Raw genomic sequence first — 15,362 nt, forward strand, 5'->3', positions numbered from 1 at the left:
CTCCGCCCCCTCCCAAGTCTCGGCTCGTCAGCTTCCCGAGAACCACGGTTGGTCCAGGCCCGCGAGCGGAGCAACTCCTGGAGCTGCTGCTAACCGGGGTGGGGTGAGGTGGGGTGGGGGGGTCTGTTTGTAGTACTCTCAGTCCTGATGTCACAGGCGCGGCAAGGACATCGCAAGGAGGAGTCGGATTACAGTAAGGATGGGCAGCGCAGCAGGCAGCCTGAGTGCACGCTCCAGCGGCCGGGGATTTTAGCCTTGGAAAGGCAGCCTGCGAAGCGCTCATCCCACGGAGCAGGCACGCTGGGCGCTCCTGCTCTCCGCGCTGGAGACGTTTCCACCGAATGTAGCATGAAACGGCTCTGCTTGGCGTGTCAGCCCGGGGTGCGAACTGAGGCTGAAGACGACGCCGCGGTGGGGTTCCAGCTGTCTGATTAATGAGAAACATAATGTATTTTGGTGAGTGTTCGCTCTGGTGATGTAATTCTGGGGGTGCCCAGCTCTTCATGAGGCAGATGAGCCTTTAAAAAATAATGTTTAAGCGGCGAGAATATTACATGGAGCCTACCACGTTGGTGCGGCTTTCAAAGCTTCCTTTGTGCTACACTTGAGGCTGCTAATTAGCCATGGGTGAGTTTAAGTTGGAAAAGAAGAGAGAGACAGGGCTGGGGGTGGATAAACTTTGCCTTCGTTTGTGGGCATGAAGTTGTCTTTTTTAGAAAAGCTGGGTAAAGAGAAATGGTGCAGCGTGGGAAGGCATGGGCTAACTTAATGGGATGTGAAACAAAGTTCCTGTACTATAGATGCCGTGAAAGCTTAGTCCATATGAACGTTTCATTTCAGCATTGGGTTTTTCCTTAATTCCCTGCCAGCAAGGGAGAACATTCCCATAGTGAGCAGTGGTTGAGTCGCTGAGAAACTCCTCCACACCATCTTGGTGCTCCCTCTGGCTACGAGCAGCCTCCTACAAGATGTATATTATTTTAAACCTTTAGAGGTCTCAGAGCTGTTAAACGTTTGTGTGGTTTAGTTTTGTGCCACAGTAGAAGCCTCCCTTAGATTTTTCACTTGAGCTGCCTGCATTTCCAGAAAAGCATGTTGAGGCTTAGATCTGGGTAGCAGTTGAGCAGTGTAAGTGGGCTTAGAGCTGTGCATTTGCACTATATAACGCTGCAACTTGTAAGAAATAGAGCGAAAGCCCTTCACGAAATAGGAAGGAACCAAGGATTTGGACTGAATATCCTCTCCTCCTCGTCTTAGAAGTTATGCTTTCCTTCTGTAAGTCCTATCTGGTGCCATCATTTAAGGGAATCTATTTGATATTAAAAGATTTGTGAGAGAAACTGGACAGGGGCTAGGGGATGATTCTAAAATGTAAATGTTCCTAGTGATTCTTGGGTTGCTTTAAATGTTAAATCTAGAGACTTCTTTGAGATTAGAAAAGTATTTAGATATACTTGGATTGGGGCACTATTAGTTTGTTGGGTATTTATCTTTGTGTCTGTTATCTGCTTCGTTTTGTTTTCTTGAGCTTTTGAAACATTTGTGAAAGTATGGAAGGAACTCAAGTTCCAAAAGCGAAATGCCTTTAGTTGCCTTGACAGCAGTTTTGATTTCCCCATAATTTGTGTCATATTAGAAAAGATGTCTTGAAATATCCAGAATTGATTTGAAAGAAACAGTCCTGACTTCATAGTTAAATTTAAGCAGAATCCAGAGTGAAGCAACACCTTTTTCCTGGGATAGTGATAAAGGTGGTAAGATTGTTTGTTGGCACTTAATAGGACAGTGTTTGTGATGTATATATTTAACAAATGGAAAAGCTTATACAGATAATATTCTTGGATAAAATAAAATGTTGGCATCTGTAATGATATTGAGGGATGATGGAAGAACATTTTAATTTTAGTTTTAAGTTTTCAGGCTCTAAGAAGAATTCCTTATGTGATTGTGGTGAGCAAGTGGGGCTAGCCAGAGAAGCAGTGAAGTCTGAAAGTACTAGTGAGAGGCCGACCCTGCTGTACTGGATTATTGTGTGTCTACTAGAAAAGTGTTCCTTGGGCTCGCTCATGCTATTGACTGTATGCTAGTCCAGCTGTCTTATGAAGCAAGGCAAATCACAGTGCAAGTAGTTTCATTGTGTAATGCAAGTTTTTAATAGTACAAATGGAAATGTGATGTCCTGCTTACTTAAGATGAAACTGCAGTCTTAGAAAGGCAAAGCTAAAGTTGCTCTCTGTGTCATGAACAGGGTTCAGTCTCACCATGATTCTAACATGGGAATGCTTTTCCATTCCTGGAAAAAATCATGTGTATTCAGGATGATGTTTATTTCAGTTTATGCTATGCAGCCCCTTGCTCTCATTGTTAGACATCCAGAAATCTAGAAGCCCAACTGTCTGTAATAAAATGTGATGTCTAGGATCTAGGGAAAAAAGTGTTGTGTAGAACACACAGGCATGTTAAAAATTCAATAGTATTCTAAAGCAAACCTCTGGGACTATATAGGTGGGTGTGTGCATACATATCTGTATGTGTATCTGTGTGTATCTAATATTTTATCTGTTTCAGGCAATTTTTCAAAACAGTGCTTTCGCTTTGCAAACTGGTTGACCATTACTTTCTTCATTTTTCAAATGCAACTGGTTTAACAAGTTAGGGAAAACAGGGACAAAAGGGAAGCGGAGCTGCATTCTTGAGCTTTTCTGGTGATTTGTGGAAATGGGATAGAGGTGTCAGAAATCTTTTTTATTTGTGTCTCTAGCAGGGAGTGATGGAAAGCATGTGATGCAGTGGTGCCAGGTGAATAGATATGAAAGCAAGGATTTACTTCCTTTATAAATAATCTGATTTGTCAGGTGGTACTCCCTTTGAAATAGAACTGAAGAACGGTTGCTGGCTCAGCCTATCTGCTTCTCTTTAAGCCTCTTTCCCCTTAGGGATGGAGAATTGGATCCTGTCCTAGCACAGTTGGAGTCTCATATGTGTGTGCAAGTTGGTGGAACGTGTAGTATTTCCAGTTCATGTTTTGAGTGTGTTGTCCCAGACTTACAAGACTAATGGACCCTTTGAATGACTTAAGCCTCACTCTTATCTCCTATTGTGATTTTAGTGCAGTGTTTTCAATAATTGTTCCTTTGTCCTTACTGCAGTGATTTAAGAGTTTGCTGTTCAGTCACCGTGGATACTTTTGTTACTTATTGTATCGATCTTGCATTCATTCTGTGGAGTTAAATATAAGGTTCACAGGGAGAAAGAGGCAGGGAAAATCCCAGTCAGCGTCCTGAGGGAGGCATACTGGAAATGCAGGGGGAAAAACAATAAATACTGTGAAGTTACCCTCCCCACCCCAGTAAATATTTTACACAGTTAAAATTTACATGTGCCAAGGAGGAATAGCCATTAATAATTTATCCAGAAATAAAAGCGAAACAGCTGGGAAACTTCTTCCCAGATTGAGGAAGTGAGGTTGTGTGTGGCTGTCAGTACAACAGGCAGTGCTGCCAGGTTACAGTTTGGTTTAGAGTAGGCTGGTATGAAGGGCAGGTTCTTTGAGTGCGACCTGGCAGTCGCTCGGGGCCTGGCAGAAGCTTGTGACTGTACAGTGTCCCCAGCTCTGAGGACGGTGCATCCAAATCATCTCCCCCTTCCCATCTGGCCTGACACTCTTCTCTGCTGATGAAGTGGTGAGTCGTTGACAGTGGTCATGCCAGCTGCTCACATCGCCAGTGGTTTGCCAGAGATATGTGTGCCTCATCCTTTGCCATTTGGGGGGAAAACGGGAAGTTGGTTGGACCTGAGAAATACTGTGCTTCCCCAAATCGGTATATTTATTCAGGCCTGTTTCAAGCAGATAGAGACTATGGTGAATTTGCAGCTAAGAAAATGCTCTAGAAAAAAAAAAAAAAAAACAAAAAACCCCTGAAATTATACACCTTACAAAAATGAGCAGAAATGAGAGACAAATATTAATGTTCACTGGAAATGTTGCTATTAATAGCATATTAATTAAACCTAGAGAAAAGGGCAAGCAAAATTTAGAAAATAGGAATGAGCCACTCAGGTTCAGCTTGGTGTTAATTGTGGGTCAGATGTCTCCTTTAAAATGAGTAAGAAAAGTAGGAAAAATATTTAGTGCTGTGTCTATCATAATAAAAAGTACTTTATTGAGGAATCTTTTAATACAATAAGTAAGACAATTCTTAATTACAATCTTATTCCCCTGCCTATAATAGACACATTTGTACGTTTGAGAAAGACTTTATCTTTCCTCTGGAATGTTTAGAACATTCTTCTGTTAGCATTTACACTTGTGGTTGTGGCTGGACCATTCAGTTTCACCTCCAAAGCAGTATGTTAGAAACACAGTTAAATGGCAGGATTATGTGGAAGGAAATGATCAGAAACAGCAGGCAGCAGAGAAAATCATCCCTCTTTTTTAGTATGTTCAGTGGAAACATTTAACTCCTTCTAATTAGTTTGCAGTGATTGATCTGTTATGGGGAATTAGGTCCACTAGAGCCTTTCTCTGTACTCAGGAGATGTTTCTATTTTCCCTGTGCCTGACAGGGAGACAGAATAATTAGGAAAGAACTTGTATGTCCACATTCCCCATTTTTATCTTTAGAGTCATTACCCTTATATTTTATTACAAATGAAGCTCAATGACATGCAGTAAATTAATATATAACAGGGATGGAGAACGTGATGGGCGAATACTGTTAAAAAGGGTCATACAGGGCCAGGGATTTAGCTCAGTGGTTCAGTGGCCTACCTTGCAAGCGTAAGGACCAGAGTTCAATCCCCGGTACAAAAAAAAAAAAACGGGGGGTCATACAAAGGAACTTGAAATCTAAGAGAGTTTAAAGACAGTAAAGATTTTGCTCTTAAGACAATTCTCTTTTAAATTCATGTGACATTCTTATTTTAAGAAGCTAAATTCAAAATTTAATCAGTTCACCAGTCACACAGATTCATTAATATAGCCTTAAAGTTTGAGTTAATATTTTTTTCTACCTTTTTAAAAAAGATCTCCTTAGTTGCTATAATTATATGGAAATTAGAAGAGTTTATTTAAGGAATAAGTTCCAAACTTCATGTGATAATGAGGATTTAGGAAGCTACTTTATTTTGGGTGGGATAATTATTCACAAATACAAATAAAAATTTTAAATTTGTGTCTTCTGACTTCCATTTCAAAAAGCTTGTTCACAACTGCTTTTAACTGAAAAAGCAAAGGACACATGTATTAGTGTGTATTTAACAACAAAACACCGAATGGTGCCTTTTTGTACATATACCTCAGTATTATTCCTCATTCTCAGCTTTTATGTATTCCTGCATCTTTTTACATTATTTGTCTTGTAACACTTCCATGTGGATTGGAAAAGATAAATATTAAAATAATTTTGAGTACAGCTGGCTTTCAGGTTCAATAACTGTTCTATACATTATAGATTTTAAAAAATCAAGTCATAAGGCTAATTCTCAAACCTTTTCTGCTTTAGAAAGAGTGGCTCATGTATAAGCAGAAACCCATTTCTACTTTGACCTTGAGCAAGGGATGTCTGTATTTGTGTTACATTATGAAAAGCATGTCAAAAAACAACAAAGGTCATGGTCACTGCCCTCTCTCTTTCTCTCTGTCTCTCTTTAAAGAAGCCATTACATATCACTTCCCACAAAGATTAGTTTTGCAACAGAATTTCACACATGATTGGTGGCATTAAGAGAAAATACAGCCTAAGAGGTAGCTAGAAATATCAAAGCTTAAAGTGGTTGAGATCACGCTTGAACCAAATTGCGAGGGTTGAAAATAGGAAGACGCTTTGCTCTGTGGCAGCACTAAAATCATTATGAAGCAGCTGGAAGTCAGCCCTCATTGAATGTGAACTCCAGGTTTGCACAGCTTTTGAAATGGAAGGTATTTCCACAAAACTCTCACTTTCAAAACCTCAAATGCATTTGAACCTTTAGGAGACCACTAGATGGTTTCATGGAGCCTTTTTTCTTCTCATTAGTTTTTCAGTTCTCTCTCTCTTTCCCTCCCTCCCTCCCTCTCTTCCTCCCTCTCCCTCCTTCTTTGCCCACTTGCAGTATCACCTTTCTGTAAGTTGAGAGGAAAAAGAAGGGTAACCTAGCCAAGATCAGAAGGAAAGTCAGCAGCAGTATCAGGATTGATGCTCAGAGGAAATGCTGTCTGCCCAGAGCATAGTACCTGGTAGGAGATGAGGAGTGTGGGCTGCAGGAGTGGGTGAGCTGTGAGCCTGTGGTGTGATGTTGAACCTGTGTCCTTAGCACCTTGCTTAATGCCAAGCACTTAGAAATATATGTTGGGCGCTTCAGATTGGATGGAAAATGGAGACCGCAGAGAACGAAAAGCCACTTCCTCATGTCATCCCTTGATAACTAGTCCTTTTCTAGTGACAGGAGAATTCTTTTTGATCCTGAAGCATTAGTTGCACTTTTTTTAAAAAAAAATCCATAGTAATAAGCACTAGGCCTTAGAAATTAAATCATAAATTCAGTGTAATGAATTCCACGGTCTTTTTTCTGTTGCCAGTTGCTTCTTGCATCTTAGGGCTCTGCAGTATGACAAGAAGGGAGATAACTCTATGGAGTATGAAGGCCAGTGAACAAAACTGAAAAATACTTAAAATCATAAGATGGTGCAATTATACTGTGTAGTAACTGACCCGATTACACCTTCAGTTTTAAGTTTTGCTTTGCTTTTGTGGAGTGACACTCTCTCACTATACGGGTGAGGTGGTTAAGAAAAGACCCTGTGTACAAGTAGCTGAAAATAGCTGAGGTCACCAGTTTTGAAGGTCATCATTTGTAATGAAAGAAGCAAATGGATTTAGTTTTTATTACGGTTTGCAAGACTTTTTGTCAACTTGTTCTTCATACTTGTTTCTCATATTCATGCATTTTCATGATAAGAGAAAGTACTTGTGGAAGAGTGCTTTGAGGATAAAAATGAAGTAAAGAATATAAACATACTTTAATAAAAATTCCTTCAATGTGTATAGCAATTTGTATTTTTCAAAATGTGTAAACATTATGCTTTTTTAATGCTCACAGTAACCCATTGGAAGAAAAGAGACAAAATATAATTATTACTATTTTTAAATGAGGAATTCGAGCCTTACATGATTGAAATAATTTTCTCTAGGTCACACAAATGTAAATGATAGGCTCAGAATATTCTTCATTTAGTACTTTGGAGACTGACGTCGGTGCTCTTATTTCAGAATTTAGGGATTCCAGGGATATTTTTATGAATGGAAGTTATTTATAACTAGTAATGCTAGAAAAAAATATTTTAGTTAATAGTTAAGGAAATGAATACAAATGGCAGGATATAAAATATGTGTTTTGACTTAGTATACATTGATAACATGCCTGCAAATAATTCACATTTTTAAAAATTCTGCATTATCTTTTTGTTTCAAATAATAATTAGAGACATTAAATACTGCCTTGCAGGCATGAATCGATATTACAGACTGAATGTTTGTGCCCTTCCCAAATTCGTTAAGTTGAACCAGTTTATATGTGAAAGCCCTAATCCTTCCTGTGAAGGTATTAGAAGGTGGTGCCTTTGGGTAGTTAGGATTTGATGAAGTCATGAGGCTGTGGTACCCCAAGTGAGATTAATGCATTTACAGGAAGAGGAAGACTCACTAGAGTTTCCTGTCTCCATTATGTGAGTCTGTAGTCACAAGGCAGCTATCAGCAAGCCAAGAAGAGTTTTCCCCCAAACCAGCCCAGGCTGTTCCTTCATCTGAGACTGCTAAGCCTCCAGGACTGCAAGAAATAAATGTCTGTTGGTTAAGCCACCCTGTCTGTGGAGTGGCGTCATAGCAGCCTGAGGTGGCTAGGACATTTAGCTTCAGGTAGGATCCAGGCTCTCTCTTCTGTCCGGGCTTCTCCAAAACAGTATCAGATACTATAGCTTATTTCAATTTCATGGTTTCTGTTTCTGCTTTCTCACCATTTAACTGAATGCTTGTAAAAAGGTCACTTATGCTACAATGACCACCTTTTCGCTATTGTTTAAGGTGGTATTCCAGGCTGATCTTTATACCATAATTGCAAAAGTGGAAAAAACATCCTACTTTAAAATCTCAGCTGTTGAATTTGCCAGAGCTGTCTCCTTGGACAGGTCACCTCCCTCACATTTTTATACTTTTTTTCTTTATAAAAGAATAATAGTAATGTTTCTCACAGTTCTATTTTGGGGACTACATATACAATGGACATAAAAATGCCTAGCTCTACAAAGTACAAAGTGAGTAGTCTGTTAAATTTAATTTTTTCCTCTTGCTTTTATCCAACCAATATACAATATATAATAATTTTTTAAAATTAATTTTATTTGCTAAGGTCAAAGTGGAAAATAGCCATGCTAATTAACTCACACATAAAGACTTTAATGCAGGTAATTTACTACAGAGCTGATGGAAGAGATGAGATACTGCAGGAGGGATGGTGCGACAGTCCAGACAGCCAGTAGCAAGAATCCAGTAGGTGTGACTGGAGAGGTGAGAGAGAGAGTCCTGTAGGCCAACACCCAGGCCCATAGCAGGCCTAATAAATAGAAGCATGGAGGAGCCCTAGTCATAGGCTCCTAGAGATGCAGAAATCCTTCAGCTTTTCCATGTCATTCATACTTCAGGCCGTTGGCTCTTCCTGACCTTGGTGGAACAGAGCCAGAGGATGACTGACAAGGCAGCCTGGGAAGTGCGTCCTGCAAGTGTTAGCCACTGCAAAGGGGCAGGAAGTAACGTCAGAGCAAGTAGGCCAGGGACCTGAAGGGAGACCTTAGAGCTGACGGAAGTAGCCCTGTAAAAATGTGAGAGCTTTCCACATAGGCATCTCAAGTGTCCATCAAAGTTTGAGGAAGATACAAGAAACAGGAAGGGGAGTAAGACTGAAGAGCTTCTGGAAACTCCTGGCGGCTGAAGTGCCTAGCTTGTTACTTTCTCAGAGAGTTTAGGCACATTAGAAAAATCACTGTCTATCAGTTTGTTTGTTTTTTTTCCTTTACCTAACGGTTTAAGGAGTCTGTCTGACAGTGAAGTTCAGTGAGAATTGAATAGTCTATAAAGTACCATATAAATGAGCTTTGTGATGAGGATATGAAAAACAAGTAGATTAGAAAGAGAAGATGGGAGTTGAAACATGACAACAACTTGGAAATAAATATCCAGCTGCACAGTTTAGCGTTCCGGCAGAGATTTCTGAGTACACTGGGGAAGCAAGGACTTGGTTACTTCCTCAAATAGTCTTTTATGTTGTGGGTTTAAATGTACCCCAGAGGTCATATAATCTGTGTGTTTTTTTGCCATTATTCTATAACAGAGAAATTGCAGAAGGGTAGGTAGGGACGAGAAATGAAGCAGAGAGGGGACCGTGAGATTATGTGCCACACACCCTTCCTTTCCACACACTGATGCGTGAAGCACTGAAAGCGGAGAGAGTTTATTAATAGTTGCTTAGCAAGGGAAGAGGGATTTTCCATTGATCTTTATCTGTCCTTCCATGTGTTGCAGGCCCTCTAAAGACAGATTTCTTTGGCTAAGTAGACCTACTAACAGAAAAAAAGGGAAAACCTTCTCCTCCGCTGTATGGAATTAGCAGCATCTCTCTCAAAGCCCTGTGACAAATATCAATACTAATATCTTTTGTTGGGTGTTCAGGGAAAGAAATATCTGGCTAAAACTTCACCACCTTGGGACGCTCTGAACTGGTTCTCACAGTTCCTGTCAACCTTTTTGTCCATTAGTGTTTCCTTGAGGTCTGTAACAGCTGATGAGGGCAGCTGCAGCTAATGACTGTGCCTCCATCTCCTGACCCGTCATTGTGCTGACAATCAATATTCTTAAAACAGTAAATACTGGGGAAGGTGGCACCTCCACTGTGGCTTCTGTAAAGGCTCATGGAGGGGAAAAAGGCAGGCCTTTTAACTGGTGCACTTCCTAGAACAGAGACTGTCACGACATGCTCAATTCATAAAGGGTTATTGAGTGTGATGCCAAACTATAGATTGATTCTCTCTCTCTCTCTCTCTCTCTCTCTCTCTCTCTCTCTTTCTCTCTTTCTCTCTCTTTCTCTCTCTCCTTTCCTCCCCCCTCTTGTTTTCATTAGAGACCAACGTTCTACTTTCTTTTGCTCAATGACCTGGTGTGAGTGAATGAATCTAGCTTTTCCACTGCTTACCTGAGAAGTCAACTCTCACCTCCTGTCAAATGCCAGCTGCTTTGCAGAGCATCTAGCCTGCCATATATGTGACTGTTGTGTGAGATGCAAAGTGTACTTTTGTTCTTTCTACTATGATTAGCACAGTTTACTGCACAGCGTGGGTTATCTGGGCTGAACTGCTGTCCACTAGTATTTTGATAACACAACAAATGAACATCAAGGTGGAAGCGATTCTTGCTTTCCTGGAACATAAAATTGTGATTGCAGAAAGCACCCAGCACAATCACACTTGCACTGTTAACCATTTTAGAAGCGAAACTGGGAGGTTTTTGGTGTCTGCTCCCATTTTCCTTTCCACAGTTATAACCTATTCTATTCAGAACGGGCATTTAATATAAAAGACCAAAGTGTCCATTTTATAGACAGAAAAATAGAGACCAAGTTATTATTAAATGTACATAACTAGCTATAAGAAACACTGCAACTAAACATTAAAGTCCAACTTGGTCTAGAAGGTAAACTGGACAAATTGCCTTGTCTCAGTTTCCTAATGAGGAAATTAAACCGATTGGCAATTCACCTTGCTGTGTGAGGTGTGACCAGAGTATGACTACGAATAGCTAAGTTTTAGTGATTGTTGAGTCTGTACCAGCCAGTTTTCCAAGTGTCAGTTCACTAGTCCTCCCAACAGGCCGATGAAGAAAGTATTATCAGTATTTCTGTTTTAAAACTGAGGTAACTTAAGTACAGAGAGGCCCAACAATGACATTAAATTGAGTGGCCTAGCTAGGTCGCACTCACGATGTCCGCCTTCATAGCCTGGACCTCCCCTCCACACTGTCTGGTTGACCTTGAGTAAATCTTGCCTTCAGAAAACCAAAGCCCATAAGCCTGGTCTCACTATTCAAATGCAGCAGTTTCTGAAGGCAACCGTACAAGTGAACAAAGGCACAAACAACTCCTTTCACTTTGCTAACCAAACAGCCATGTGTTGATGGAGAGGCTTGAGGCTGAGATCAAGGCAAGATCGTAGTTTCCTTCCAGGAAGTCACACTAGAGCAAGAGACAGGAGTCTTACTCAGGGAACATTCAGCACTAACCCTCCTTCTAACTGTGACTTACAATGCTATGCAGAGTATTTACCAGCTCACTGTGTACTAGTAAGTGTTACAAGCTTTACTTATGTGGGTTTTTGCCTGATACAGGGACTGTACTCTTCCAAGTGGAACAACACATTTCTTTCTCACTTTGTTCTTCCTGGGCACATCAGGCAGTGTACCAGCCACACATGGAGTGTAGTGGGGTGATATTTTCCTATCAGATAACAGTTGAAACTTCTTTTAGACCCTTGGAACACCAAATACTGAGAGAGACCGAAAAGTCTTTCTATACCCTCAATGGGATATTTTTAAACAGGCAATGCAATGTATCTATAATTTTTAATTGAATATATAAAGCCTCAGTAGTAGCAACTAAGACATTCCCCTTTCTCTTGTGCCTTTTGTTGAATTTGCAAGACTAAATTCTACAGAGGGGTATGTATACCTCTTACTTGTTTTTACATGGAAAGGAAGCATACTGTTTATATAGTTACTATATAGGTTATCTAATATTGATGTTCCTCATTCTTTTTATTTTATAGATGCAGGGTATTCTGATTCAGGGCTCTAATTGTGACTTTTTTCTGTCCCCCTTAAAAGAAACAAAGCTCTTTCCATTTTTTACTAATAAAAACTTTATCACTGTGCATATAAAGTTCTTTGTGCACATGGATGCTAATATCGATAGGGTGAATTCTGAGAATTGCTGGTGCTCAGCATATTTAATTCTCATGGGTAGTGCCAAATGTCTTAGGAAAATTTTTTTATTAATCAATTTCCACATCTATTTTTCACATTTAGCATAGAATAACTACTTTATTTTTTTTTTATTTTTTTTTTATTGAGTTTATTGGTACATTTAGGGATACAGTACAGTTACATTCATTGTTGGGATCATGTACCTTTACATGGCAAGTCTTGATTCTCATTTTTTTCCCCTTACCTCTGCCCTCCCTTCACCCCCTCCTCCCCTCCCCATCTACAAACACTTTATTTTCATCTTTTCATTCTCTCACATTTTTTTCTTTTCCCTTTTTGTTCTTCCCCTACGTATCACACCTTCCCTACACCTTTAGCTCCTTTCCTCCCATTTCTAAATGTCAGTAATCTTATTAGAATCTTATGCATTGTTGCAGAATATTCACACCAGGGAAACTATTTGGTATTTACACATGTGGGACTTATTTATTTCACTTAGGAGTATATCTTCAATATGTATCCATTTTCCTATGAATGAATCTATTCTCTCGCTCTTTATGGCTGAGTAATATTCCATTTTATAGAAAAACCACATCTTCTTTATCCAGTTTCCAACGGATGGGCAAATAGGTTGTTTCCAAGATTTAGCTATTACAAACTGTGCCGCTATAAACATGGGTGCACATACTTCTCTGTGATATGATTCTTTCAGTTCTCTTGGAAAGATACCAAACAGAGAGATGGCTGGGTCAAATGGAACCTCCAGTCCAAGCTCTTTGAGGTATCTCCATATTGATTTCCATAGTGGTTGCACTAGTCTGCCCTCCCACCAACAATGGAGGAGGGTTCCTTTCTCCCCACAACCCCGCCAACATTTGTTATTGTGTGATTTCTTGATAGCAGCCAGAATAACTACTTTAAATTGGTAAGTCATTCATGTGAAAACTGTCTCCAAGACGTCTCAGCAAATATTGAGGGTAGAACAACATAAAGAGTCTTTCTACAGTTTGGTCCTTGCTCTCTCAGCTCTCTTTTTTATTTCACTTCTCTTGCGTTAATTGCATGTGGATGTTAGTTTTTATATTCACAAAAAGCAGTGGTGCTATGAAAGTGAAAGATATGCTATGCTTTAAGAATGGGGATAAATACTGTGAGGAAAAATGTATTTTGTAAGTTAAATATTTCCTTCCCCTTCAGAATTAGAGGACACATCCCTAGATCTGTTTTTTTGCCCCTTCCCCTAGATCTTTTAAGTCAATTAAATTTAACACCAAACATGATCGCAGATATGTTTGAAAGTTTCTCTTTTGTGGAGGTGTTAGGTTTAAAAAGGTACAAACACATTTACATCATTTCATAGTTTTTATTCTGTTTCCAATGCTATGTTCTACTTTTTTGGCATCTTCATTTAACATACATTAGGTTCAGAAATAATATCTAATATCTATGGTATATCTCTATAATAAAAAGGAAAATGCTACGTTTATTAAAGAAACGACATTTCCAAGTGATGATTATGGTCATCTCTTGAACTCTGTAGCTCTTTATAAATATAAACTCATTTATTTCTTAAAGTAGTACTATTGTTTTAATGAACTAGATGTCGTTATTTCTACAGAAAAGGGAAGGTTGTAAGGTTAAGTTACCTGCCTGAGGTCAAGTAGATTGAAAATGACATGCACCTTATTGAAACCATGACTTTCTCCCTAGATACTTTATGTACCAAAATGTTTACACGACCCTTTGGTGTTTTCTGTCCAGTACTCTTGAGCCACTTCTGGGTAATATCCGTAGTACGAGACACTTATGTAAGGTGAGAGTGCTCACTTTCCTAGTACTTGCTGTCTTAAGGACAATCACAGCCATCTCTGCTAAGGTATGATCAGTACTAAAAGCCCTTTCTTGCCATACAGATTAGGAAGATGGAGGGGCAGTCAGTCAGTTTTTCTTTTGCAGAAATGTCCAGTATTACCCGCTGTCTCTTTGGACCTTGCTTAGCCATTCCTACTGGTGCTACAGGAAAGACAGTTAAATAAAGGAGATCACTAAATCACTGTACTTGATGATATGCTAATTAGGAATGGTGTGTAGAAGTCACAGTCTGTTGTCCTGATTTACATCTCCTCTGTTCACTCAGCCATCCAGTTCTCCCCCATACTACTGATTGCACAAGCCTCATATAGTATGCAATAGAAAAATCTCAGGGATGACAGCTTGGAATCTCATTGGCTATCTGGCAGAAAGATATTACCTTATGTTCGCCACCTTCTATGTGAAGTGAGAAAAAAAGAGTAAGAGATCAAATTGTCCAACCCAACCAGTCAATACTGAGTAATTTAGCTGGATGGAGCTGTGTAAAATTCAGGTCAGTTGACTCCTTTTCTCTACCATTTGTTCTCCTAGAATTATGAGATATTCCTTGTCTCATTGTTTTCTTCACAACGAATTTAGATGAGTATTTCTCTTCCTATTTTATAGATGAGGAAATAACACTTTCCTATGATTATACTGAAAGTGAAACAGCAAAGAGTTGAATCTTTGCTTATTGGACTTACAGCTCCAGTCTGCCAGATTTCTTTTTCCCTCATTGAGTTTATTGATAGTTTAGGTAAACAGTACAGTTACATTCATTATTGGGGTCTTGTACCTTTACATGGCAGGTCTTGGTTCTCATTTTTTTGCCCTTGTCCCTGCCCTCCCTTTACCCCCTCCCCTATTTACAAAGACTTGTTTCCATTTTTCCCTTTTCTCACATTTTTTTCTTTTCCCTTACTTCCTTTCCCCTACCCTTTCCACTTTCCCTACATCTTTAGCCCTTTTCTTCCTATTTCACATTGTCATTCGGTCTAGCAGATTTGCATAGATTTGAATGTGGGTGAGTGTCAGGGTCTAATGAATTTAAAAAATAATTTCCAGCCCTAAATTGCCTGATCCTACAGTAGCTGTGGGGATGAAAGGGTAAGACTTGTTGGAGCAATAAATCATTGTAGCCCCCACAAGTTCCTTAGACGCAGTCAAGTCTCTCTCATTCTATTTCTCACTGTCAGCAGTGAGCATCATGTATCTCTAGTGTGAACTCCTAAAATTGTCCCTATTGAGCTTCCCGATTCGTTTCTCTTATGCTTCAAACTCAAGCAACATTTTGCTATCCCAAGGTGTAGCTACAGACATGATATCCCTGCTATATGCACATGTATTCAATGCATCCAATAGTGCTTATTTCCTGATATATGGGCTCTACATTTCCAGTCCAGGTGACCAGTACAGCCCACATATAGCCCCCACTTAACTGCCAATTTTAATTATTTTTAATTTCTCTTATCCTAACCTGCGACTTTACAGTGGCAAGTACTATTCCAT

General features: G+C 39.6%; 1 protein-coding gene across 5 annotated transcripts in view; it reads left to right on the forward strand.

Annotated features, from left to right (window-relative positions):
• Positions 1-15,362, forward strand: part of Znf385d (zinc finger protein 385D) — an 867,824-nt gene that overhangs the window by 570,509 nt on the left and 281,953 nt on the right. Inside the window, exon 1 of one of the 5 annotated variants that reach the window (XM_010622432.3) lies at positions 73-456. The exons of 1 other annotated variant lie outside the window; for it this stretch is intronic. In XM_010622432.3, coding sequence (XP_010620734.1) covers positions 435-456 — 22 coding nt within the window. In that variant the 5' untranslated portion in view covers positions 73-434. Of the gene's footprint in view, positions 1-72; positions 457-542; positions 628-1,124; positions 1,276-6,154; positions 6,218-15,362 lie in introns of those variants that run through there. 3 more of the 5 variants (XM_010622451.3, XM_010622435.3, XM_010622425.3) reach the window with 3 other exon arrangements.

This window comes from Fukomys damarensis, unplaced genomic scaffold (assembly GCF_012274545.1).
Source record: "Fukomys damarensis isolate Sample0158 unplaced genomic scaffold, DMR_v1.0_HiC HiC_scaffold_28, whole genome shotgun sequence".
NCBI lineage: Eukaryota > Metazoa > Chordata > Mammalia > Rodentia > Bathyergidae > Fukomys > Fukomys damarensis.